General features: G+C 51.2%; 1 protein-coding gene across 1 annotated transcript in view; it reads left to right on the forward strand.

Annotated features, from left to right (window-relative positions):
* The window catches only part of LOC144611721 (SPARC-related modular calcium-binding protein 1-like), an 85,477-nt gene that overhangs the window by 7,489 nt on the left and 50,488 nt on the right, over positions 1 to 27,500 (forward strand). Inside the window, exons 2-5 of the mRNA XM_078430953.1 lie at positions 18,880 to 19,051; positions 21,758 to 21,870; positions 23,312 to 23,411; positions 24,812 to 24,868. Of these exons, the coding sequence (XP_078287079.1) occupies positions 18,880 to 19,051; positions 21,758 to 21,870; positions 23,312 to 23,411; positions 24,812 to 24,868 (442 nt within the window). The remainder of the gene's footprint in view (positions 1 to 18,879; positions 19,052 to 21,757; positions 21,871 to 23,311; positions 23,412 to 24,811; positions 24,869 to 27,500) is intronic.

Genomic DNA, 27,500 nt, shown 5'->3' on the forward strand with positions numbered 1-27,500 from the left:
TCCCCATACCCCCTCACTCCGCTATCCTTAAGAGCTCTATCCAGCTCTCTCTTGAAAGCATCCAACGAACTGGCCTCCACTGCCTTCTGAGGCAGAGAATTCCACACCTTCACCACCCTCTGACTGAAAAAGTTCTTCCTCATCTCCGTTCTAAATGGCCTACCCCTTATTCTCAAACTGTGGCCCCTTGTTCTGGACTCCCCCAACATTGGGAACATGTTATCTGCCTCTAATGTGTCCAATCCCCTAATTATCTTATATGTTTCAATAAGATCCCCCCTCATCCTTCTAAATTCCAGTGTATACAAGCCCAATCGCTCCAGCCTTTCAACATACGACAGTCCCGCCATTCCGGGAATTAATCTAGTGAACCTACGCTGCACGCCCTTGGTATAGTCTCAGCCTCAACTACCTCTTCTGGCAGCTTGTTCCATACACCCACCCCCCTCTGTGTGGAAAAAGTTGCCCCTCAAATTCCTGTTAAATCTTTCCCTGGGTAAGAGACTCAAAAACCAGAGGACATAGGTTTAAGGTAAGGTTTAAGGTAAGAGTCAAGTCAAGTCAAACTTGACTTGACTCTTACCTTAAACCTATGTCCTCTGGTTTTTGAGTCTCTCACCCAGGGTCGGGGAATCATGTGCATGGTTGTATGTGTAGAGATACAGTGCGGAAACAGGCCCATCGAGTCCGTGCCGACCAGCGATACCCGTACATTAACACGACCCTACGCACACTAGGGACAATTTATACCCAGCCAATTAATCTACAAACCTCTACGCCTTTGGAGTGTGGGAGGAAACCGAAGATCTCAGAGAAAACCCACGCAGGTCACGGGGAGAACGTACAAACTCCGTACAGACGGCACCCGTAGTCAGGATCGAACCTGGGTCTCTGGCGCTGTAAGCGCTGTAAGGCAGCAACTCTACCGCTGTGCCACCGTGTCGTGGTGTGTATTCTGCAGATGCTGGTTTAAACCGAAGATAGACCCAAAATGCTGGAGTAACTCAGCGGGACAGGCAGCATCTCTGGAGAGAAGGAATGGGTGAAGTTTTGGGTCGAGACACCTCTTCAGACTAGTCAGGGGAATGGGAAAAAAGAGATATAGACCGTGATGTAGAGAGATATAGAACAAACTAGACCAAGTGGACCCGCTGGGCCCAACCTCTCCTCCCCTCCTCCCCTCCTCCCTCTCCCCCTCTCCCCCTTCCCCCCTCTCCCCCACACTCCATCCCTCCTCAACCCCCTTTATCCTCCCCCTCCCTCCCTAGAAGATAGGTTTAAACTTTAACACCGATTTCAACGAGACTTCTTCCATTAGCACCAAAGGGACGACGGTGAGCAAGGTGGGCCTAAAATTGTCGCGCTATCGCGTACCGTTTTGTCTGTAGTTCAGGAACAAACAAACAAACATATGAGAGTTTTAGTATCTAGATGAATCAAAGACATGCAAAAAAAGTAACAGGAACCTGGTGTGTCTGAAGAAGGGTCTCGACCCGAAATGTCACCCATTCCTTCTCTCCCGAGATGCTGCCTGACCTGAGTTACTCCGGCATTTTGTGAATAAAAACCTTCGATTTGTTCCAGCATCTGCAGTTATCTTCTTATGTGACTGTGTGTACGTATGTGTGTGTGTGTGTGTATATATATATATATATATATGTATATATTCAAGATATATAATTCATGTATCTTATTAATTATAAGATTGGAGCTTGGTATATCGACATCTGCTTTTCTAGATGATATTTTGCATTGTGTGGGAACGAACTGCAGATTCTGGTTTAAACCGAAGGTAGACACAAAATGCTGGAGTAACTCAGCGGGTCAGGCAGCATCTCGGGAGAGAAGGAATGGGTGACGTTTCGGGTCGAGACCCTTCTTCAGGCTGTACTTTGCACTGTTCACCTGCTGCAGAACCGTCACCCACCAACCAGCAGGTGGCAGGAGTGCTCACTGTACCCAGGGCTGCAGGGACACGGAACAGGTCTGGAATAGTGCACTGTGACACACACTCACACTCAATCGTGCACTGTGACACACACTCACACTCAATAGTGCACTGTGACACACAGTCACACTCAATAGTGCACGGTGACACACACTCGCACTCAATAGTGCACTGTGACACACACTCACACTCAATGGTGCACTGTGACACACACTCACACTCAATAGTGCACAGTGACACACACTCACACTCAATAGTGCACTGTGACACACAGTCACACTCAATAGTGCACTGTGACACACACTCACACTCAATAGTGCACTGTGACGCATACTCACATTCAATAGTGCACTGTGACACACACTCACACTCAATAGTGCGATGTGACACACAGTCACACTCAATAGTGCACTGTGACACACAGTCACACTCAATAGTGCACTGTGACACACAGTCACACTCAATAGTGCACTGTGACTCACACTCAATAGTGCGCTGTGACATGCGCGCACTCAATAGTGCACTGTGACACACACTCACACTCAATAGTGCACTGTGACACACACTCACACTCAATAGTGCACTGTGACATACACTCACACTCAATAGTGCATGGTGACACACACTCAATAGTGCACTGTGACACACAGTCACACTCAATAGTACACTGACACACACTCGCACTCACAATGAACTGGCCTCAACTACCTTCTGTGGCAGAGAATTCCACAGATTCACCACTCTCTGTGTGAAAAAAACCTTTCTCATCTCGGTCCTAAAAGACTTCCCCCTTACCTTTAAACTGTGACCCCTTGTTCTGCACTTCCCCAACATCGGGAACAATCTTCCTGCATCTAGCTTGTCCAACCTCTTAAGAATTTTGTAAGTTTCTATAAGATCCCCCCTCAATCTTCTAAATTCCAGCGAGTACAAGCCGAGTCTATCCAGTCTTTCTTCATATGAAAGTCCTGCCATCCCAGGGATCAATCTGGTGAACCTTCTCTGTACTCCCTCTATGGCAAGAATATTGAATGGCTGGATGGGCTGAATATCCTACTCCTGCGCCTATTTTCTATGTTTCTCTGCTTCTATGTATGAATCATCCTACCACCATCTAGAGAGCAGTCCTGAGCTGCCATCTACCTCATTGGAGACTCTCGAACTATCTTTAATTGTACTTTACTGGACTTTCCTTTTCTCCAGAGATGCTGCCTGACCCGCTGAGTTACTCCAGCATTTTATGCCTTTAATCGGACTTTACTGGACTTTACGGTGCATTAAACGTTATTCCCTTTATCCTGTATCTGTACACAATGGATGGCTTGACGTGGACACTGGAATTTAGAAGGATGAGAGGAGATCTTATCGAAACGTATAAGATTATTAAGGGGTTGGACACGTTAGAGGCAGGAAACATATTCCCAATGTTGGGGGAGTCCAGAACCAGGGCCCACAGTTTAAGAATAAGGGGTAGGCCATTTAGAACGGAGATGAGGAAAAGCTTTTTCAGTCAGAGAGTTGTGAATCTGTGGAATTCTCTGCCTCAGAAGGCAGTGGAGGCCAATTCTCTGAATGCATTCAAGAAAGAGCTAGATAGAGCTCTTAAGGATAGCAGAGTCAGGGGGTATGGGGAGAAGGCAGGAACGGGGTACTGATTGAGAATGATCAGCCATGATCACATTGAATGGCGGTGCTGGCTCGAAGGGCCGAATGGCCTCCTCCTGCACCTATTGTCTATTGTCTATTGATTGTAATCACGTCTAGTCTTTCAGCTGACAACAAAAAAAGCTTTGCATTGTACCTCGGTACACGTGACAATAAACGGAACTAGATGCAAAAAAAAAGAAGTGAATTTTAAGGAGCAGGAACAAAGAACTGAGGATGTTAACTTGCTGGTATAAATGGAGTCAATGGAAGGGAGGCTGGTTTGTGTGATGGTCTGGGCTGCGTCCACAATTCGCTGCAATCCCGTGCGGTCTTGGACGGAACTATTCTCAAACCTAGCTGTGGTGCAGCCCGATGTAATGCTTTCCAGGGTGCATCTGTAGAAGTTGGTGGGAGTTGGAGCGGACTTTTCGATAAGCACATGGACACGGAGGGATATGGATTATGTGCAGGCAGGGGAGATCGGTTTGACTTGGTATGATGTTCGGCACGGATAGCCTGGGCCGAATGGTCCATTCTGGTGTCCTGTGTGCTTTGTATTTGAAGTCTGATATGGTCTTACAAAATTCTTAAGGGGTTGGACAGGCTAGATGCAGGAAGATTGTTCCCGATGTTGGGGAAGTCCAGAACAAGGGGTCACAGTTTAAGGATAAGGGGGAAGTCTTTTAGGACCGAGATGAGAAAGTTTTTTTTCACACAGTGAGTAGTGAATCTGTGGAATTCTCTGCCACAGAAGGTAGTTGAGGCCAGTTCATTGGCTATATTTAAGAGGGAGTTAGATGTGGCCCTTGTGTCTAAAGGGATCAGGGGGTATGGAGAGAAGGCAGGTACGGGATACTGAGTTGGATGATCAGCCATGATCATATTGAATGGCGGTGCAGGCTCGAAGGGCCGAATGGCCTACTCCTGCACCTATTTTCTATGTTTCTATGTTTCTATGTCTTTGACAAGGAGTTTGGCAACCTACCAGGTCATGGGGGGAACGTACAAACTCCGTACAGACAGCACCCGTGGTCGGGATCGAACCCGGGTCTCTGGCGCTGTGAGGCAGCAACCCTACCACTGCGCAACCGTGCCGCCACTGAAATCTCTCCCCTTCCCCTGTTCCCTCCCCTCCCCATTTGACCACACGCATGCCCACATGTTTACACACATAAACACGCTTGGCTTAACCTTGCCTCTGTGCATTGAAATGTGCTTGTCGTCAATAAACTGTCGTCAATAAACTGCTGTTCTTACACTACAACCATCGCACTTGGGTTTAGTTTGGAGATGCAGCGCGGACACAGGCCCTTCGGCCCACTGAGTCCATGCCGACCATCGGTCGCCCGTCCACACCAGTTCCATGTTATCCCACTTTCTCATCCACTCCCTAGACACTAAGGGCAATTTACAGTGGGCCGATTAACCTACAAACCTCTACCTCTTTGGGAAGTGGGAGGAAACCGGAGCACCCGCTCACAGGGAGAACGTGCAAACTCCACATGGACAGCACTTGAGGTTAGGATGGTACCTGGGTCTCTGGCACTGTGAGGCAATGGCTCTACCAGCTGTGCCACCGTGCTGCCCTGATCTGATCCGTTTGGAAAGCACACAGAGAAAAAGCTTTTCACCCTTCCTCCAAACTTCACACTGACAGCAGCCGAGTACTTCATTGTGATTTTGCTTGTGTACAGTAAAAGAAAAATAACTGCAGATGCTGGTACAAATCGAAGGTATTTATTCACAAAATGCTGGTGTAACTCAGCGGGTCAGGCAGCATCTCAGGAGAGAAGGAATGGGTGACGTTTCGGGTCGAGACCCATTCCTTCTCTCCCGAGATGCTGCCTGACCCGCTGAGTTAATCCAGTATTTTGTGTCTACTTTTAGACAGTTAGCAATGGACAGGACTGGATTGGAGGGATATGGACCAAACGTCGGCAGGTGGGACTAGTGTAACTGGGACGTGTTGGCCGGTGTGGGCAAGTTGGGCCGAAGGGCCTGTTTCCACACTGTATCACTCTGTGACTCTATGACTAGGCGTATCAGGTGTTTTTTCCCCATTGACATTCCTCCATGGGTTTGTAGTCTACTGGAGCTGTTTGCTGTGGGAAACCTCTGTCCATGCCAACTGTGACACTTTAAAATATGTTCGTCTGAACAACAGTGTTTTGTATCTCCCTGTTGCCACACGGCAGCTGTCCTGAAATGCTTTCTGCAGTCCAACCTTGCCAACTCTTCATTTCCAAATTTTCTTAAAACCCTTCTTCAGACGGCTTCAGGCAAGACGCAAAGTGCTTCTCCAATTTCCAACCTCCAACGCAAGATTGAGAATCAAAGTTTCAACGTGTCTCCCTAACACAGAGGCACAGTATGGAAACAGGCCCTTCGGCCCACCTTGTCCATGCCAACCAAGTTGGCATTCTGGGCTAGTCCCATTTGCCTACATTTGGCCTATCTCCTTCTAAACCTTTCCTTCATCACTGTCGATACCTCTCGTTTCCCTTTCCACTGATTCTAGTCTGAAGAAGGGTCTCGACCCGAAACGTCACCCATTCCTTCTCTCCAGAAATGCTGCCTGACCCGCTGAGTTACTCCAGCTTTTTGCATCTACCTTCCTATTCATAGGTGGATACGAGGAACTGCAGATGCTGGTTTACAAAAAAGGACATAAAGTGTTGGAGTAACTCAGCGAAGGTATCACAAAATGCTGGAGTAACTCAGCAGGTCAGGCAGCATCTCTGGAGAGAAAGAACGGGTGACGTTTGGGGTCGAGACCCTGAAGAAGGGTCTCGACCCCAAACGTCACCCGTTCTTTCTCTCCAGAGATGCTGCCTGACCCGCTGAGTTACTCCAGCATTTTGTGATACCTTCGATTTGTACCAGCATCTGCAGTTATTTTCCTACGGAGTAACTCAGCGGGTCAGGCAGCATCTCTGGAGGACATGGATAGGTGACGTTTCAGAGTGCTGGAGTAACTCAGCGGGTCAGGCAGCATCTGTGGAGAACATGGATAGGTGACGTTTCACAGAGTGCTGGAGTAACTCAGCGGGTCGGGCAGCATCTGTGGAGAACATGGATAGGTGACGTTTCACAGAGTGCTGGAGTAACTCAGCGGGTCAGGCAGCATCTGTGGAGAGCATGGATAGGTGACGTTTCACAGAGTGCTGGAGTAACTCAGCGGGTCAGGCAGCATCTGTGGAGAACATGGATAGGTGACGTTTCACAGAGTGCTGGAGTAACTCAGCGGGTCGGGCAGCATCTGTGGAGAACATGGATAGGTGATGTTTCAGGGCAGGACCCTTCTTCAGAGTATTGATACATTTGTTCAAATGTGCTCTTCTCCCAAATGCATGTAGAGAAAACTTAGTCCAACCATTTACTCCAAGAGATATTTATACTTTTTGGGGTCCAAGACACAGCATAGTAAGTAGACAAATAAAAAAAAATTTTGTTGCAAGATCAGGGGATTGTGATACTGATGGAGTGTGAATCCAGAGGAGATAGTTTGGTTTAGAGATACAGCACGGAAACTGGCCCTTCAGCCAAACCAAATCCACGCCGCCCAGCGATCCCCGCACATTCACACTACCCTACGCACACTAGGGATAAGTTACACTTACACAATTAACCTACAACCCTGCACGTCTTTGGAGTGTGGGAGGAAACATGTAGTTCTACGATATCCAAAAGCTTACGGGGAGATGGCAGGAGAATGGGGTGGGGCGGGAAAGACAAGACCATCCATGATCGAATGGTGGAGAAGACTGGATGGGCCGAACGGCCTAATTCTGCTGCCATGTCTTGTGGTCATGAATATATCTCCCAAAATCAGGGCTCCTTTGCAAAGATAGAAGGGGCCATCAATTAGACCTGTCACTCCTGCTGTGAAATCTCCACATAAGCTACTGTAAGTGCTTTATTTTTGTTTCAAGAAAGAGTATTTATTTATTTTTAATTTTAATTGCCCAAAGCCTCCTAAACGAGGCTCTGTGCTCGGGCAGAGCGTGGAGCTTGTAGTCATTTCTCAGCTTCTGACAGGGGGTCTGGGTTTCTGTGAGTCCCCATCTTTGTGGGAGAGGCCCTACTCCAGACGAACTTCAGTCCAGCCTCACAAAAGCTCCACTCATGTTCTGCCTGAAGGGTGTGAATCCCTAAAGCCCCATTTCATCATTATTTTGGAAAAGAAAAAAGATTTAATAAATTTTTTTTCTCCCTCCCTCCCTCCCTCCCTCCCTCCCTCCCTCCCTCCCTCCCTCCCTCCCTCCCTCCCTCCCTCCCTCCCTCCCTCCCTCCCTCCCTCCCTCCCTCCCTCCCTCCCTCCCTCCCTCCCTCCCTCCCTCCCTCCCTCCCTCCCTCCCTCCCTCCCTCCCTCCCTCCCTCTCTCCCCCCTTCCCTCCCTCCCTCCCTCCCTCCCCCCTCCTCCCTCCCTCCCTCCCTCCCTCCCTCCCTCCCTCCCTCCCTCCCTCCCTCCCTCCCTCCCTCCCTCCCTCCCTCCCTCCCTCCCTCCCTCCCTCCCTCCCTCCCTCCCTCCCTCCCTCCCTCCCTCCCTCCCTCCCTCCTCCCTCCCTCCCTCCTCTCTCCCCCCCTCCCCCCCTCCCCCCCCTCTCCCTCCCGTCTCCCTCCCCCCCTCCCTCTCTCCCCCACCCCTCTCCCCCCTCCCTCTCTCAGTGCCTGCCACGATCCAGCACTGGCAGATGTTGAGTGACTGCTTGCTGTACATGGGTAGCCCGCCAGTGACTACATAAGGAGGTTATGTTCAGCGTGTCCCTTGGTACACGATGCCTTGACCTTGGCTTGTTAAGGTGCTGCTCAGAAGGCTTCATGCCATTAATCAGCCAATTTGTTAAACTCACTCCAGGCTTTTTTTTGTTGAAACCCTCCTCCGAGTCTCCTGAACAGTTTGTGGAGCTGAATATTGGCTATTGTCCACGCCCGGTGACTTAACCACTGCACCGGCCCATGGATATAAAGCCGCCATTGATGTCTCCACCTCTGTCTGGCCGGCGGTGAGCTGTAATGGGGTTGGAGTTTTAGAGTTTAGAGATACAGCGCTGGAAACAGGCCCTTCGGCCCCACCGAGTCCATGCCGACCTGTAGTCCCCACACACTAGCGTCATCCTACCTATACACTTACACGCACACACACACTTACGCACTCACACTTATGAGCTCACACCTATGCGATCACACTTACGCGCTCACACTTGCGCGCTCAAACTTGCGTGCTCACACTTACGCGCTCACACTTACGCGTTCACACTTACGCGCTCACACTTATCCACTCACACACCTACGCGCACACACACCTGCGCGCACACACATGCACACCCACGCACACACACCCACACACCCACGCACACACCTATACACACATACACACACCTACACACACTCACCTACACACACACACACACACCTAAACACACACACACACATGGGATAATTTACATTTATAACCAAGTCAATTAACCTACAGACCTGTGCGTCTTTGGAGTGTGGGAGGAAACCGGAGCACCCGGAGAAAACCCACGCAGGTCACGGGTCACGGCTCCCTCCTCTCCCCTCACCCTCACCCTCTCCCTCCCCCTCCCTCACCACCACCCTCCCCCCCTCACACACCCATCCTCCCCCTCCTACACCCCCTCACCCCCCCACACCTCCGCCCTCCTCGCCTCCACCCCCCCTCGCCTCTACCCCCCCTCGCCTCTACCCCCCCTCGCCTCTACCCCCCCTCGCTTCCACCCCCCTCGCCTCCACCCCCCTCGCCTCCACCCCCTTGCCTCCACCCCCCCCTCGCCTCCACCCCCCCTCACCACCCCCCCCTTGCCTCCCACCCCCCCTCGCCTCCACCCCCCCTCGCCTCCACCCCCCCCTCGCCTCCACCCCCCCTCGCCTCCACCCCCCTCGCCTCCACCCCCCCTCGCCTCCACCCCCCCCTCGCCTCCACCCCCCCCCTCGCCTCCACCCCCCCCTCGCCTCCACCCCCCCTCGCCTCCACCCCCCCTCGCCTGCACCCCCCCCTCGCCTCCACCCCCCCTCGCCTCCACCCCCCCTCGCCTTCACCCCCCCTCGCCTCCACCCCCCCTCGCCTCCACCCCCCCTCGCCTCTACCCCCTCACCTCCACCCCCCTCGCCTCCACCCCCCCCTCGCCCCACCCCCCCCTCGCCTCTACCCCCCCTCGCCTCTACCCCCCTCGCCTCCACCCCCCCTCGCCTCTACCCCCTCGCCCCCACCCCCCCCTCGCCCTCCACCCCCCCTCGCCTCCACCCCCCCCCTCGCCTCCACCCCCTCGCCTCCACCCCCCCCTCGCCCCAACCCCCCCTCGCCCTCTACCCCCTTGCCTCCACCCCCCTCGCCTCCACCCCCCCCTCGCCTCCACCCCCCCTCGCCTCCACCCCCAGCTGCAAGCACTTGCCACTCAATCTCTCTGCCCCACTCGCCTGTCTATGATGTGATTAATTCCATGCCTGTGTGTGTCATGTGTGTCAGGGCCCCTGGGGGAGACTGCTTCACCAACCCGTTAGCACCACGCACACACACACACACGGACATGCACACACACACGCATACTCGCATGTACAGGCACACAGTCACACACACACACACACACACGTGCATTCACACATACTCACACTCACACATGCATGCACTCACACACACACACACTCACTCTGCTGTGCGTGAGTGTTTGAGAGTGAGAGAGTGTGTGAGAGTGTGTGAGAGTGTGTGAGATAGAGAGAGAGTATAAGAGAGAGAGTGAGAGAGAGTGTGTGAGAGAAAGAGTGTGAGAGAGAGAGAGTGCGTGAGAGAGAGAGAGAGAGTGAGAGTGCGTGAGAGAGAGAGAGAGAGTTACAAGGATGGATGACGTTTCGGGTCAGTGCCCTTCTCCAGAGATGCTGCCTGACCTGCTGAGTTACTCCAGCACTTTGGTGTAAACCAACATCTGCAGTTCCTCGTTTCAACATCTGACCTGGTCCGATTTGCTGTCTTTGGTCCATGTACTTCTAAGCCTTTCCTAAACCATGTACCTATAAAAAATGCGTTTTAAATCAACTACCTCCTCTGTCCTGCTGAGTTACTCCAGCCTTTTGTATCTATCTTTGGTTTAAACCAGCATCTGCAATTCCTTTCTAGATAGTTTAGGTTAAACCGCACCTGGAGTACTGTGTGCAGTTTTGGTCTCCAAACTTGACGAAGGACATTCTTGCTATTGAGGGCGTGCAGCGTAGGTTCACCAGGTTAATTCCCGGAATGGCGGGACTGTCATATGTTGAAAGACTGGAGCGACTACGCTTGTATACACTGGAATTTAGAAGGATGAGAGGGGATCTTATTGAAACATATAATATTATTAAGGGATTGGACACGCTAGAGGCAGGAAACATGTTCCCGATGTTGGGGGAGTCCCGAACCAGGGGCCACAGTTTTCGAATAAGGGGTGGAGATGAGGAAAAAAATTTCCACTCAGAGAGTTGTGAATCTGTGGAACTCTCTGCCTCAGAAGGCAGTGGAGGCCAATTCTCTGGATGCTTTCAAGAGAGAGCTGGATAGAGCTCTTAAGGATAGCGGAGTCAGGGGGTGTGGGGAGAAGGCAGGAACGGGGCACTGATTGTGCATGATCATGGTGAATGGTGGTGGGGGCTCGAAGGGCCGAATGGCCTACTCCTGCACCTCTTGTCTACAAGCGCAGAAACAGGCCCTATCGGCCCATCGAGTCCACGCCGACCAGTGATCCCCGCAAACTTACACTACCCTGCACACACTGGAACAACTTACAATTATACCAACCGCGGAACAGTGTGAGAAGGAACTCAATGGACAAGTCAATGGATGGAGATGATTGCGTTCCGTGCCCGTCTTCATCATCTGCACCAAGAAGTCTGGAAAATAGCTTGCTGTCAGCTTCAATTTGTGCGGGGCTGTTCCAAGTCCAGGAGTTTGCTCCTGCACCAGCGGCCCTTGTATGTTGGGGCCCTGGATTTTATTGGGCCATTAACACGGTGCGGTAAGGCTTGCGAGCTGTGAGGAGCATCTGTGTACAGTCATGCTGAGTCAATCACAGCTGGCACCTTAACAAAATAATATTTATCCAGCAATAAATGTTAAGAAAATAGAAAGAGCTTTTATACCTTGGCGTATTTATGTAATTTGTGGTCACATTCCTTCTTAATATATCAGCTTGGGTCTCACTGTCCAGGGGGAATGTTGGTACACACACTGGGGTGATTCAATCACCGAATATAGACCACCGCTTCTTCTAGCGATGGCCATAAATTCACTCAAGCAATCCGTGTTCAGGTTTTATTCAGCCCTTGTACTCTCCCTTCGTCCGTCCAGTCCCAAACTGCCTGGAAATATTTTGGTCTGAGACTGCTGTTTTCCCCCGTTAGTTTTTATTTTTTACAAAGGTTTTTAAAAAAAAAAGAGGGGCAGCATGGAAACAGGCCCTTCTGCCCCCCACGCCGGGTCGGCGCCGACCAGCGATACCCACGCACGCACGCACGCCGGACAATTTACAATTACGCCAAGCCAATCGGCCGATGAACCTCCCCTCCACGGGATTTGGAGTGTGGGAGGAAGCCGGAGGTCCCAGAGAAAACCACCACGCAGGTCACGGGGAGAACGTACAAACTCCGTACGGACAGCACCCGCGGTCGGGATCGAACCCGGCTCAATAGGCAATAGGTGCAGGAGGAGGCCATTCGGCCCTACGAGCCAGCACCGCCATTCAAATGTGATCATGGCTGATCATTCTCAATCAGTACCCCGTTCCTGCCTTCTCCCCATACCCCCTGACCTCCGCTATCCTTAAGAGCTCTATCTGGCGTTAGAGGCAGGAAACATGTTCCCAATGTTGGGGGAGTCCAGAACAAGGGGCCACAGTTTAAGAATAAGGGTAGGCCATTTAGAACTGAGATGAGGAAAAACTTTTTCAGTCAGAGAGTTGTGAATCTGTGAATTCTCTGCCTCAGAAGGCAGTGGAGGCCAATTCTCTGAATGCATTCAAGAGAGAGCTAGATAGAGCTCTTAAGGATAGCGGAGTCAGGGGGTATGGGGAGAAGGCAGGAACGGGGGTACTGATTGAGAATGATCAGCCATGATCACATTGAATGGCGGTGCTGGCTCGAAGGGCCGAATGGCCTCCTCCTGCACCTATTGTTTATTGTCGAGACCCTTGATCCCAGGAATGAGTGGTTAACATATGATGAGCGTTTGTCGGTACTGGGCCTGTGCTCGCTGGAATTTAGAAGGATGAAGGGGGACCTCATTGAAACTCACCGAATTGTGAACGGCCTGGATAGAATGGATGTGGAGAGGATTTTAGATTTTTTTTAGATTTAGAGATACAGCGCAGAAACAGGCCCTTCGGCCCACCGGGTCCGTGCCGCCCAGCGATCTCCGCACATTAACACTATCCTACACCCACTAGGGATAATTTTTACATTTGCCCAGCCAATTAACCTACAAACCTGCACGTCTTTGGAGTGTGGGAGGAAACCGAAGATCTCGGAGAAAACCCACGCAGGTCACGGGGAGAACGTACAAACTCCGTACAGACGGCGCCCGTAGTCAGGATCGAACCTGAGTCTCGGCGCTGCATTCGCTGTAAGGCAGCAACTCTACCGCTGCGCCACCGATGTTTCCACTAGTGGGAGAGTCTCGGATCAGAGGCCACAGCCTCAGAATTAGAGGATATATTCCTTCAGGAAAGAGATGAGGAGGAATTTCTTTCGTCAGAGGGTGGCGAACCTGTGGAATTCGTTGCCACAGAAGGCTGTGGAGGCCAAGTCAGTGGATATTTTTCAGGCAGAGATAGATAGATTGTTGATTAGTGCGGGTGTCAGGGGTTATGGGGAGAAGGCAGGAGAATGGGGTTAGGAGAGAGAGATAGATCAGCCATGATTGAATGGCGGAGGAGACCTGACGGGCCGAATGGCCTAATTCTGCTCCAATCACTGATGACCTTATGAAATTCAATATACACAAGATAAAATATAATAAAGTACAGGTCATTAAATTAATAACGACAATACTAATACGCTCGCAATCAGGACACCAGGGAGTAGATCGGGGGGGGGGGTGGGGGAGAGGGGGAATGCATTTAATAAACGACCCTGTCTTAATCGTGAAACTAAAGCTAGTGGCAGCTCGGCAGGGCGGTGAGGGAGAGACACTTTAGCAGAAAAAACACATCTAATTGCCGTTTGTATATTTTGTGCAATAGTTTGGCAGGTTAAGTCAGACAGGTTTGTGGTTTTGCGGCTTGTGGTGGTGGGGGAGCCAATTTTGGCAGAGGAGGGGGTTCCATAGACGGCTACCTCTCTCCCTCCCACCCTCCCTCCCCCTCCCTCCCCCTCCCTCCCCCCCCTCCCTCCCTCCTCCCTCCACCCTCCGTCCCACCCTCCTCCCCCCTCTCCCCCCTCTCTCCCCCTCTCTCTCCCCCCTCTCTCTCCCCCCTCTCTCTCCCTCCCTCTCTCCCCCCCTCTCCCCCTCCGTCCCCCCTCCCTCCTCCTCCCCCTCCCTCCCTCCCCCCTCCCTCCCCCTCCCTCACCCCCTCTCTACCCCCCTCTCTCCCCCCTCTCTCCCCCCCTCTCTCTCTCCCCCCCCTCTCTCTCGGAAGACACAAGGGGCCTTCACTAATTGAACATTAAACATAACAAATTGAGTGAAATTAACCTCCTCCAAAACCCCATAAAAATATTTATTTTCAGTTTATAACTTTTCCTTGGGTATTTTCCTGCTCTATTCTTGATGTGTGAACATTCTCCAATGGACCCTTGGATTAACTCATCGAGTGCTGGGACTGTTATATTGCAGGTAGACACAAAATGCCGGAGTAACTCAGCGGGTCAGGCAGCATCTCTGGAGAGAAGGAATGGCTGACGTCTCGGGTCGAGACCCTTCTTCAGACTGATTTACTGAGGGTAGTGGACAGTGAATCTCTCCATATTGCTCTTAAGGATAGCGGAGTCAGGGGGTACGGGAGAAGTCAGGAACGGGGTACTGATTGAGAATGATTAGCCATGATCACATTGAATGGCGGTGCTGGTTCGAAGGGCCGAATGGCCTCCTCCTGCACCTATTGTCTATTGTATGATTTGGCTGGTTAGCATGCAGGCCCTTCGGCCCACCGAATCCGTGCCGACCAGCGATCCCCACACATTAACCCTATCCTACACACACTAGGGACGATCCACAATTCCACCAAGCCTACAAAACCTGTTCGTCTTTGGAGTGTGGGAGGAAACCGGAGATCCTGGAGAAAACCCACGCAGGTCACGGGGAGAACGTACAAACTCCGTACAGACAGCACCTGCGGTCGGGATCGAACCCGGGTCTCTGGCGCTGTGAGGCAGCAACTCTACCGCCGCGCTCAATACTAGTTTTGCTTTCCTGGCAAAACCATCGCAGTTAGAGAGGGTTAAAGAAAATCTGTGTCATTCCAGGTCTTTGTATTTATTCAATGCAACATCTATTAAAGCGGCTTTACCTCAGACTGACGGGCCAGTTGCATTAAGGCGAGTAATCTTAAATTACTTAATTCACAGGCATCGCGTGCCCAGTGGTTGGGAGGCCCCGGTGTGGCTTGGAGGTGACTAACTGTTATGTGGCTCATTGTATGTTCACTGCTGGCCATTATCCAGCAGTTGAATCTGATCTTTGACGAGATTAGAGAAGGCCGGGATTGGAAACCTCATCCAGCTCATCCAGCCACCGCCCAAACCCAGCCATCAACCCCCCCCCCCCCCCCCCACCAGAAATTCCTTTAGTTTGGTGAATCAGGATTAATCAGAACTGCAGACTTAAGGTCTGAAGAAGGGTCTCGACCCGAAACATCACCCATTCCTTCACTCCAGAGATGCTGCCTGAGTAAGGAAGTTCGGCATGTTCCCCCGACACCTCTCACCAACTCATCCAACTCCTGAAAGCATTTTATTGGGACGTGTCGCACAGCCTGGTTTGGGAACGGCTCTATCCAGGGCCACAAGAAATTGCAGAGAATTGTCTCTGAACTAAACTCAAAGACAGACACAAAATGCTGGAGTGACTCGGGAGTAATGCTGGAGTAACTCGGGAGTAATGCTGGAGTAACTCGGGAGTTATGCTGGAGTAACTCGGGAGTAATGCTGGAGTAACTCAGCTAGAGTAACTCGGGAGTAATGCTGGAGTCACTCGGGAGTAATGCTAGAGTAACTCGGGAGTAATGCTAGAGTAACTCAGGAGTAATGCTGGAGTAACTCAGCTAGAGTAACTCGGGAGTAATGCTGGAGTCACTCGGGAGTAATGCTAGAGTAACTCGGGATTAATGCTGGAGTAACTCAGCTAGAGTAACTCGGGAGTAATGCTGGAGTAACTCGGGAGTAATGCTGGAGTGACTTGGTAGTAATGCGACTGCCCAGTGGTCCACTTTTGCTAAGCTCGGGAGTAATGCTAGAGTAACTGGGGAGTAATGCTGGAGTAACACGGGAGTAATGCTGGAGTAACTCGGGAGTAATGCTGGAGTGACTCGGGAGTAATTCTGGAGTGACTCGGGAGTAATGCTGGAGTGACTCTGTTATACCTGTTATAATGCTAGAGTAACTCAGGAGTAATGCTGGAGTAACTTATGAGTAATGCTAGAGTAACTCGTGAGTAATGCTAGAGTAACTCGGGAGTAATGCTGGAGTGACTCGGGAGTAATGCTAGAGTAACTCGGGAGTAATGCTGGAGTGATTCGGGAGTAATGCCAGAGTAACGGGAGTAATGCTGGAGTAACTCGGGAGTAATGCGACTGCCCAGTGGTCCACTTTTGCTAAGCTCGGGAGTAATGCTCGAGTAACTTGGGAGTAATGCTAGAGTAACTCGGGAGTAATGCTAGAGTAACTCAGGAGTAATGCTGGAGTAACTCGTGAGTAATGCTAGAGTAACTCGTGAGTAATGCTAGAGTAACTCGGGAGTAATGCTGGAGTGACTCGGGAGTAATTCTGGAGTGACTCGGGAGTAATGCTGGAGTGACTCTGTTATACCTGTTATAATGCTAGAGTAACTCAGGAGTAATGCTGGAGTAACTTATGAGTAATGCGAGAGTAACTAGGGAGTAATGCTGGAGTAACTCAGGAGCAATGCGAGAGTAACTAGGGAGTAATGCTAGAGTAACTAAGGAGTAATGCTAGAGTAACTTGGGAGTAATGCTGGAGTAACTTGGGAGTAATGCTAGAGTAACTCGTGAGTAATGCTAGAGTAACTCGGGAGTAATGCTGGAGTGACTCGGGAGTAATTCTGGAGTGACTCGGGAGTAATGCTGGAGTGACTCGGGAGTAATGCTAGAGTAACTTGGGAGTAATGCTGGAGTAACTCGGGAGTAATGCTGGAGTAATGCTGGAGTAAATGCTGGAGTAATGCAGGAAAGGCAGCACCTCTGGAGAGAAGGAATGGGTGACGTTTTGGGTCGAGACCCTTCTTCAGACATCACCCATCCCTTCTCCCCAGAGATGCTGCCTGTCCCGTTGAGTTACGCCAGCGTTTTGTGTCTGTCTATCTTCGGTTTAAAGCAGCCAGCATCTGCAGTTCTTTCCTGATGCTGAACTGGCCAGCCAGGGACGCAGCTCGGCCCATTCACCTCCCCCCGGCAGTCCATACTTTGCTCAAAACCGTCTCCGTTGGTCGATGGTTTCAACGATCGCATCAGGACAAAAGAGGGCAGAAGGAACGAGAGGGAGAAAGAGAACGTGAAAACAAAAAACAGGAGAGTGGGAGGGAGAAAAGGGGGGAATAAAAATGAGCTTTGGAGAAGGTGGTGGAGTGGGAATGTGAGGGGATGAGGGAGGGGAGAGTTGGGAGCACTTTCTCACCGTGTTTACCAGCTTGGAAACAAGGAAACAGTAAATAATATTGCACACCCTGTGTATTTTTAGCCACAGTGGGAGTTGGGAACAGAGGGTCATTGTCTAAGCTCATGCGTTTTCATAGAAAGACACTCGGCGTCTGCTAGGTATGGCAGGACTTTCCAATTACCACACGCAGAGTGGGGTCTTAGACCCGCCCGTGTGCTTTACTCCTGCATTTATTGACTGACTTCAGCTTATTTCAGTGGGTTTTGTTTCTCCTTTAGGTTTAGGTTTATTATTGTCACGTGTGCCAAAGAAGGCGCAGGCGCCTGAAAACGGTCACGTCCAGGTTCAGGAACAGCGTCTTCCCCACGGCCAGCAAGCTATTAAACACCACAACAAGCTCCAAACTACATAGACTATTAGTGTTTGTTTGTTTTTATGTGTATGTACGTGTGTATGTGTAGATATATATAAATATGTGTGTATGTGTGAATATATATATGTATATATAAGTGTATATATATGTATGTATATATAGGTATGTATATATATATATATATATATATATATATATGTATATATATGTGTGTGTATGTATATGTGTGGATATATATACATATATATCATATCATATCATATATATACAGCGCGGAAACAGGCCTTTTCGGCCCACCAAGTCCGTGCCGCCCAGCGATCCCCGTACATTAACACTATCCTACACCCACTAGGGACAATTTTTACATTTACCCAGCCAATTAACCTACATACCTGTACGTCTTTGGAGTATATATGTGTATATATATACATATATGTGTATGTGTGTGTGTATATATGTGTGTGCGTATGTGTGTGTGTATATATGTGTGCATATATGTGCATATATGTATATATATGTGTGTATGTATGTATGTATATATATATATGTGTATATATATATATATCTATATATGTGCGTGTGTGTGTAGGAAAGAACTGCAGATGCTGGTTTAAATCGAAGGTAAACACAAAATGCTGGAGTAACTCAGCGGGACAGGCAGCATCTCTGGAGAGAAGGAATGGGTGATGTCACCCATTCCTTCTCTGCAGAGATGCTGCCTGTCCTGCTGAGTTACTCCAGGTGTGTGTGTGTGTGTGTGTGTTCCTGTGCGCGGGTGCTGTCTGTACGGAGTTTGTACGTTCCCCCGTGACCTGCGTGGGTTTACTCCGGGTGCTCCGGTTTCCTCCCACATTCCAAAGACGTGGCGGTTTGTGGGTTAATTGGCTTCGGTAACATTGTAAATTGTCCCTCGTGTGTGGGATAGTGTTAGAGTGCGGGGATCGCTGGTGGGTGCGGACTAGGTGGGCCGAAGGGCCTGTTTCCACGCTGCATCTCTAAACTAAACTGTGAACTAAAGCAAACATGTGGAACTTCCCAGGCTGTGAGGATGTTGAGGCATTGGTGTTGTGCTGACATGGATCTGTGGCTGTTTCAGTTCCTCATCGCTGAGAGTGACCGGGGTGGGCTGTGCAACATCGATTGCTCCAGGGCCCAGCAGAAGTCCGTGTGCAGCAGTGACCGCAAGCTCTACAAGTCCCACTGCGCCTTCCAGCGCGCAAAATGCCGGGACCCCTCGCTCAGCGCCCTGCCGCGGAGCCGCTGCAGCGGTAAGTTCGCTTCCGTTCAGAGATGCAGCGCGGAAACAGGCCCTTCGGCCCGCCCGAGCCCGTGCCGACCAGCGATCCCCGCCCACTAACACTATCCCACACACGCACGTATTACAATTTACAATGAACAATTTTACCGAGCCGAAAAACTCTTTGGTATCACAAAATGCTGGAGTAACTCAGCAGGTCAGGCAGCATCTAGGAGAGAGGGAATGGGAATGGGTGACATTTCGGGTCGAGACCCTTGGGTCTCGTCCCGAAACGTCACCCATTCCCATTCCTTCTCCCCATTCCCATTCCCTCTCCCCATTCCCATTCCCTCTCCCCCATTCCCATTCCCTCTCCCCATTCCCATTCCCTCTCCCCCATTCCCATTCTCTCTCCCCATTCCCATTCCCTCTCCCCATTCCCATTCCCTCTCCCCATTCCTATTCCCTCTCCCCATTCCCATTCCCTCTACCCCATTCCCATTCCCTCTCCCCCATTCCCATTCCCTCTCCCCATTCCCATTCCCTCTCCCCATTCCCATTCCCTCTCCCCATTCCCATTCCCTCTCCCCCATTCCCATTCCCTCTCCCCATTCCCATTCCCATTCCCTCTCCCCATTCCCATTCCCTCTCCCCCATTCCCATTCCCTCTCCCCATTCCCATTCCCTCTCCCCATTCCCATTCCCTCTACCCCATTCCCATTCCCTCTCCCCATTCCCATTCCCTCTCCCCATTCCCATTCCCTCTCCCTCATTCCCATTCCCTCTCCCCATTCCCATTCCCTCTCCCTCATTCCCATTCCTTCTCCCTCATTCCCATTCCCTCTCCCCATTCCCATTCCCTCTCCCCCATTCCCATCCCCTCTCCCCATCCCCATTCCCTCTCCCCCATTCCCATTCCCTCTCCCCTATTCCCATTCCCTCTCCCCATTCCCATTCCTTCTCCCCATCCCCATTCCCTCTCCCCCATTCCCATCCCCTCTCCCCATTCCCATTCCCTCTCCCCATTCCCATTCCCTCTCCCCATTCCTATTCCCTCTCCCCATTCCCTTTCCCCATTCCCATTCCCTCTCCCCATTCCTATTCCCTCTCCCCATTCCCATTCCCTCTACCCATTCCCATTCCTTCTCCCCATTCCCATTCCCTCTCCCCATTCCCATTCCCTCTCCCCATTCCCATTCCCTCTCCCCATTCCCATTCCCTCTCCCCATTCCCATTCTCTCTCCCCATTCCCATTCCCTCTCCCCATTCCCATTCCCTCTCCCCCATTCCTATTCCCTCTCCCCATTCCTATTCCCTCTCCCCATTCCCATTCCCTCTCCCCATTCCCATTCCCTCTCCCCATTCCCATTCCCATTCCCTCTCCCCCATTCCCCCTCTCCCCCATTCCCATTCCCTCTCCCCATTCCCCCTCTCCCCCATTCCCATTCCTTCTCTCTTAGATGCTGCCTGACCTGCTGAGTTACCCCAGCATTTTGTGATACCTTCGATCTGTACCTGCGTCTGCAGTTATTTTCCGACACAAACTCTTTGGCGTGTGGGAGGAGACCAGAGGCCATGGCGTGCACCTTCTCCCCATAACCCCAGATTCCCCGCAAACCCGGAATGCAGGCAAGTGGGATTACTCGGTCGGCACGGGCCAGTCGGGCCGAAGGGCCTGTTTCTGGGCTGAATAGCTCTGTCGCACCGTAGCTCCGGATGTGAACTTTGCCTTCCGTCTTGCCTTTCGACCATTTGTTTTAATATTCTCCCCCCCCCCCATGTGCTTGAGTATCAAATTCGGTCTGATTCTGGTCATTTGAAACCATTTTGATGTTTTTGTTCCTTTAAGGTTGTGCAATAAGTGCCTCAGCCTGACATGACGAGAAGGATAATTACCGAGATCTAAATGTATCTTAATTCTGAAAATCCTTTCGTCAATACCATCTCATGTTTCTTCCAAGAATTTGTGTCAACCGAAGGCCAATGTTCTCCCCGGCTCATTATTAATCCAACCTCTTGTTTAGTTTACTTTAGAGCTACAGCGCTGAAACAGGCCCTTCTGCCCACCGAGCCCGTGCTGACCAACGATCCCCGCTCACCGACCCTACCCTTCACACACTAGGGACCACAATGGCGGCACGGTGGCGCAGCAGTAGAGTTGCTGCCTTACAGCGAATGCAGCGCCGGAGACTCAGGTTCGATCCCGACTACGGGCGCTGTCTGTACGGAGTTTGTACGTTCTCCCCGTGACCTGCGTGGGTTTTCTCCGAGATCTTCGGTTTCCTCCCACACTCCAAAGACGTACAGGTTTGTAGGTTAATTGGCTGGGCAAATGTAAAAATTGTCCCCAGTGGGTGTAGGATGGTGTTAGTGTGCGGGGATCGCTGGGCGGCGCGGACCCGGTGGGCCGAAAAGGCCTGTTTCCGCGCTGTATCGCTAAAATCTAAAAAAAAAATCTAATTTACATTTACACCAAGCCAATCAACCTACAAACCTGTACGTCGTTGGAGTGTGGGAGGAAAGCAAGCGAAGATCTCGGAGAAAACCCACGCAGGTCACGGGGGGAACGTACAAACTCCGTACGGACGGCACCCGTAGTCGGGATGGAACCCGGGTCTCCGGCGCTGTGAGGCAGCAGCTCTACCGCTGCGCCACCGCGCCGGCCAAACGTCGGTCGGTGAATCCTAGAGATGGCCGTGAATGCAGGGACACTGATCCAGGTCTCTCTGTGTTGCAGACAGGGCCAAGGTCAGGTGCCAGGAAGACAGGGCTCAAGCACTGGCTCAAACACGGAAGGCTACGGACTCCATCATCGTACCGGAATGTAACGAGGACGGTACCTTCGCACAGGTGATGTGGCCGATGGGTTAACGTGCGATGAGCGTTTGTCGGCACTGGGCCTGCACTCGCTGGAGTTTAGAAGGACGAGGCAGGGGGGGGACCTCATTGAAACTTACCCAAATAGTGAAAGGCCTGGATAGAGTGGGTGTGGAGAGGATGTTTCCACTGGTGGGAGAGTCTAGGACCAGAGGGCACAGCCTCAGAATTAAGGGACGTTCCTTTAGGAAGGAAATGAGGAGGAATTTCTTTAGTCAGAGGGTGTTGAATCTGTGGGATTCACCCCACTACCAAGCTGTTCATTTACCCCACTACCAAGCTGTTCATTTACCCCACTACCAAGCTGTTCATTTACCCCACTACCAAGCTATTCATTCACCCCACTACCAAGCTGTTCATTCACCCCACTACCAAGCTGTTCATTCACCCCACTACCAAGCTGCCCGTCTACTCACCCACTCCCCGATCCGTGACCATATCACCCCCGTCCTTTATAAACTCCACTGGCTCCCCATCCCCCAGAGAATCCAGTACAAAATCCTCCTCATAACCTACAAAGCCCTCCATAACCTGGCCCCATCCTACCTGACCGACCTCCTCCACAGGCACACTCCCACCCGCACCCTCCGCTCTGCTGCTGCCAATCTCCTATCCCCCCACATCCGGACCAAACTCAGATCCTGGGGGGACAGGGCTTTCTCCATCGCTGCTCCCACCCTATGGAACTCACTACCCCAAACCGTTAGAGACTCCTCCACACTCATCACATTCAAAACTTCGCTGAAGTCTCACCTGTTCAGCACTGCCTTCAACCACTGAAGGTCACCTCACCTTCTGTCTCCTTTCTCTGTTCGTTTATTTATTTACTTATTTATCTATTTATTAATTTCCCTATGTTCTCTAAATCTCTGTAAAGCGTCTTTGAGTATATGAAAAGCGCTATATAAATAAAATACATTATTATTATTATTATTATTATTATTCACCCCACTACCAAGCTATTCATTCACCCCACTACCAAGCTACTCATTCACCCCACTACCAAGCTCATCGATGGCCCAATTCTGCTCCTATCACTTATGACCTTATGGCCTTCTGGTAGTTTAGTTTAGAGATACAGCACGGAAACAGGCGCTATCAGCCCACTGGGTCCGCGACGACCAACGATCCCAGCACGTTAACACCATCCTACACCCACTAGGGACAATGTTTACATTTGCCCAGCCAATTAACCTACAAACCTGCACGTCTTTGGAGTGTGGGAGGAAACCGAAGATCTTGGAGAAAACCCACGCAGGTCACGGGGAGAACGTACAAACTCCGTACAGACGGCGCCCGTAGTCGGGATGGAACCCAGGTCTCCGGCGCTGCGTTCGCTGTGAGGCGGCAGCTCTACCGCTGCGCCACCGTGACCGCCCACGCCTGATTCGCGTCTTTCTCTCTGCTTCGACAGGTCCAGTGCCACAAGCTGACGGGCTACTGCTGGTGTGTCACGCCAGAGGGGAAACCAGTCAGTGGATCCTCGGTCCACAATCAGACTCCGACTTGCTCAGGTACCGAACATACAGGCCCAAGGCAGACACTAAGTGCTGGAGTAACTCAGCGGGGAAGGCAGCACCTCTGGAGAGAAGGGAATGGGTGACGTTCTGGGTCGAGACCCTTCTTCAGTCTGAGAGCTGACCTGCTGAGTGGCCAAACACTGGTCTACTGCCCCCTTAAACTTGATGGGCCGAATGGCCTAATTCTACCCCGATCTCTTGTGGTCTTATGACCTAGGTATACCTAGCTTTTTCAGTCAGAGAGTTGTAAATCTGTGGAATTCACTGCCTCAGAAGGCAGTGGAGGCCGATTCTCTGGATGCATTCAAGAGAGAACTAGATAGAGCTCTTAAGGATAGCGGAGTCAGGGAGGTATGGGGAGAAGGCAGGAACGGGGTACTGATTGAGAATGATCAGCCATGATCACATTGAATGGCGGTGCTGGCTCGAAGGGCCGAATGGCCTACCCCTGCACCTATTGTCTATTGTCATAACAGCATAGAAACCGGCCCTTCAGCCCATCTTGCCCGTGCCGGCCAACATGTCCCATCATGGACCATTGTGGACTCCACTTTTCCTTGATCATCGTCACATTTTCATTCATATGTCCAGCTCTTTGTGTCTGTCTTCGGGTACCAGGCCATGATCTTTCAAGGGCCAAGCACATTGAAGTGTGTGGGAAGGAACTGCAGATGCTGGTTTACACCGAAGACAGACACAAAGTGCTGGAGTAACTCAGCGGGCCAGGCAGCATCTCTGGAGAAAAGGGATCGGTGACGTTTCGTCTTGACACCCTTCTTCAGATCTGAAACGTCGCCTATCCCGTTTCTCCGGAGATGCTGCCTGACTCGCTGAGTTACTCCTGAAACTTTGTGTCTTCTGCTTTCTTGCAAATTGCCCGTCGGAGGTTCGTCTTGCTTCTGACCAGTCGACTGTGTGGGTAGAATAGACACAGAGTTGACGTGGGTAGGCTTTTCCCTTTTGAGAGTGGGGAAGATTCCAACAAGGGGACATAACTTCAGGATTAAGGGACAAAAGTTTAGGGGTAACATGAGGGGTAACTTCTTTACTCAGAGGGTGGTGGCTGTGTGGAATGAGCTTCCGGTGGAAGTGGTGGAGGCAGGCTCAATTTTATTATTTAAGAGTAAATTGGATAGGTATATGGATAGGAGGGGATTGGAGGGCTATGGTCTGAGAGCAGGTAGATGAGACTAGGTCAGAGAAAGTGGTCGGCGTGGACTGGTAGGGCCGAACGGGCCTGTTTCCATGCTGTAATTGTTATATGGTTATATGGTTATTAACACGCTGGAGTATCTCAGCGGGACAGGCAGCATCTCTGGAGAGAAGGAGCGGGTGATCGATTGTACTAACCTCAATAGTGGAGTCTCTCCAATTATTTTCCTCTCTGATCCCAGAGCAAGGCATCAAGCTCCAAGCTACGAGAAGATCCACGACTCGCAACAAAGACGCAGGTAGGAACTCGCTGCCGTGTACTCAGCGTCCACGCTGCATCTTTGAGAGGCCAACGCGTGTTACTGATTTACCAAATGAAAGGGTTTATGCACAAAATGCTGGAGTAACTCAGCAGGTCAGGCAGCATCTCGGGAGAGAAGGAATGGGCGACGTTTCGGGTCGAGACCCTTCTTCAGGCTGATGTCAGGGGGGCGGGACAAAGGAAGGATATAGGTGGAGACAGGAAGATAGAGGGAGATCTGGGAAGGAGGAGGGGAAGAGAGGGACAGAGGAACTATCTAAAGTTGGAGAAGTCGATGTTCATACCACTGGGCTGCAAGCTGCCCAGGCGAAATATGAGGTGCTGTTCCTCCAATTTGCGGTGAGCCTCACTATGGCACTGGAGGAGGCCCATGACAGAAAGGTCAGACTGGGAATGGGAGGGGGAGTTGAAGTGCTTGGCCACCGGGAAACCAGTTTGGCCAACGCGGACCGAGCGCAGGTGTTGAGCGAAGCGATCGCCGAGCCTGCGCTTGGTTTCGCCGATGTAAATAAGTTGACATCTGGAGCAGCGGATGCAATAGATGAGGTTGGAGGAGGTGCAGGTGAACCTCTGTCTCACCTGGAAAGACTGTTTGGGTCCTTGGATGGAGTTGAGGAGGGAGGTAAAGGGACGGTAGCGCAGCGGTAGAGTTGCTGCTTTACAGCGAATGCAGCGCCGGAGACTCAGGTTCGATCCTGACTACGGGTGCTGCACTGTACGGAGTTTGTACGTTCTCCCCGTGACCTGCGTGGGTTTTCTCCGAGATCTTCGGTTTCCTCCCACACTCCAAAGACGTACAGGTATGTAGGTTAATTGGCTGGGTAAATGTAAAAAATTGTCCCTAGTGGGTGTAGGATAGTGTTAATGTGTGGGGATCGCTGGGCGGCACGGACTTGGTGGGCCGAAAAGGCCTGTTTCCGCGCTGTATATATATGATATGATATGATGATGACAGGTGTTGCATCTCGTGCGGTTGCAGGGTCCTGCCCCCCTGACATCAGTCTGAAGAAGGGTCTCGACCCGAAACGTCACCCATTCCTTCTCTCCCGAGATGCTGCCTGACCCGCTGAGTTACTCCAGCATTTTGTGCATAAATACCTTCGATTTGTACCAGCATCTGCAGTTATTTTCTTACACTTCCAAATGAAAGGGTTTCAGCAGCGCAGTGAATGGGCAATAAAATTGAAACAAGCCATCAAATGTATTTGGGAGAGGAAGTGAGGAGAAGATCAGAGAGAGAGAGAGAGAGAGAGAGAGAGAGAGACAGACAGACTTGAACAAAGAGCATTCCACATGCCCACGCAAAGGCGTACATAACGCCACCCAGAAGGGCGTTCTGGTGACAACGTTCTCTCCACCACCTTCTCAGTAGAGGGCGGTCAGCCAGCGGTTGGCGTCTTACTTGTGGTTGGACAGTAGGGACGGGGAACTGCAAGAGAGCGGTCCTTAAGGAGGAGACCGTGAGCCGCTGGGGATTACTTCCTCAGCCAGCTAATGACCGGGTTTGCAAATCTCCTCACAAATTGTGTAGGAAGGAACTGCAGACGCTGGTTTAAACCGAAGACAGACTGGAGTAACTCAGCGGGTCAGGCAGCATCTCTGGGGAGAAGGAATAGGTGACGTTTCGGGTCATAGAAACATAGAAACATAGAAACATAGAAACATAGAGAAGGCCATTTGGCCCTTCGAGCCAGCACCGCCATTTATTGTGATCATGGCTGATCATCCACAATCAGTAACCCGTGCCTGCCTTAGATTTTTAGATTTAGAGATTCAGCGCAGAAACAGGCCCTTCGGCCCACCGGGTCCGCGCCGCCCAGCGATCCCCGCACACACTAACACTATCCTACACCCACTAGGGACAATTTTTTTACATTTGCCCAGCCAATTAACCTACCTGTACGTCTTTGGAGTGTGGGAGGAAACCGAAGATCTCGGAGAAAACCCACGCAGGTCACGGGGAGAACGTACAAACTCCGTACAGACGGCGCCCGTAGTCGGGATCGAACCTGAGTCTCCGGCGCTGCATTCGCTGTAAGGCAGCAACTCTACCGCTGCGCCACCATGCCTTCTCCCCATATCCCTAGATTCCGCTGGCCCCTAGAGCTCTATCTAACTCTCTCTTAAATTCACCCAGTGAATTGGCCTCCACTGCCTTCTGTGGTCGAAACCCTTCTTCAGACCGAGAGTCTGGGGAAAGGGAAACGAGAAAGATCGACAGTGGTATAGATAGATATAGAACAAACGAAGGGAAGAAGAGGGGAAAAAGGACATGATGATAAAGGAAGCCGGCTATTGTTAGCTGTGGGCTAGGTGAAAAGGAGTTGCAGACAACGAGACTCAACAAGACGACTTTGAAGCTGGTACGACTTGGGTGGGGGAGAGACGGAGAGAGTAGGAATGAAAGGGCAACTTGAAGTTAGAGAAATCAATATTCATACCGAAGGTAGAGATATAATGCTAGAGTAACTCAGCGGGACAGGCAGCATCTCTGGAGAGAAGGAATGGGTGACGTTTTCGGGTCGAGACCCTTCTTCAGACTGCTGTCAGGGGAGGGGGCGGTTCCAAAGGTGCAGTGAAAAGCTTTTGTTGCGTGCTAACCAGTCAGC

The sequence above is a fragment of the Rhinoraja longicauda genome, chromosome 41, assembly GCF_053455715.1.
Source record: "Rhinoraja longicauda isolate Sanriku21f chromosome 41, sRhiLon1.1, whole genome shotgun sequence".
Lineage (NCBI taxonomy): Eukaryota > Metazoa > Chordata > Chondrichthyes > Rajiformes > Arhynchobatidae > Rhinoraja > Rhinoraja longicauda.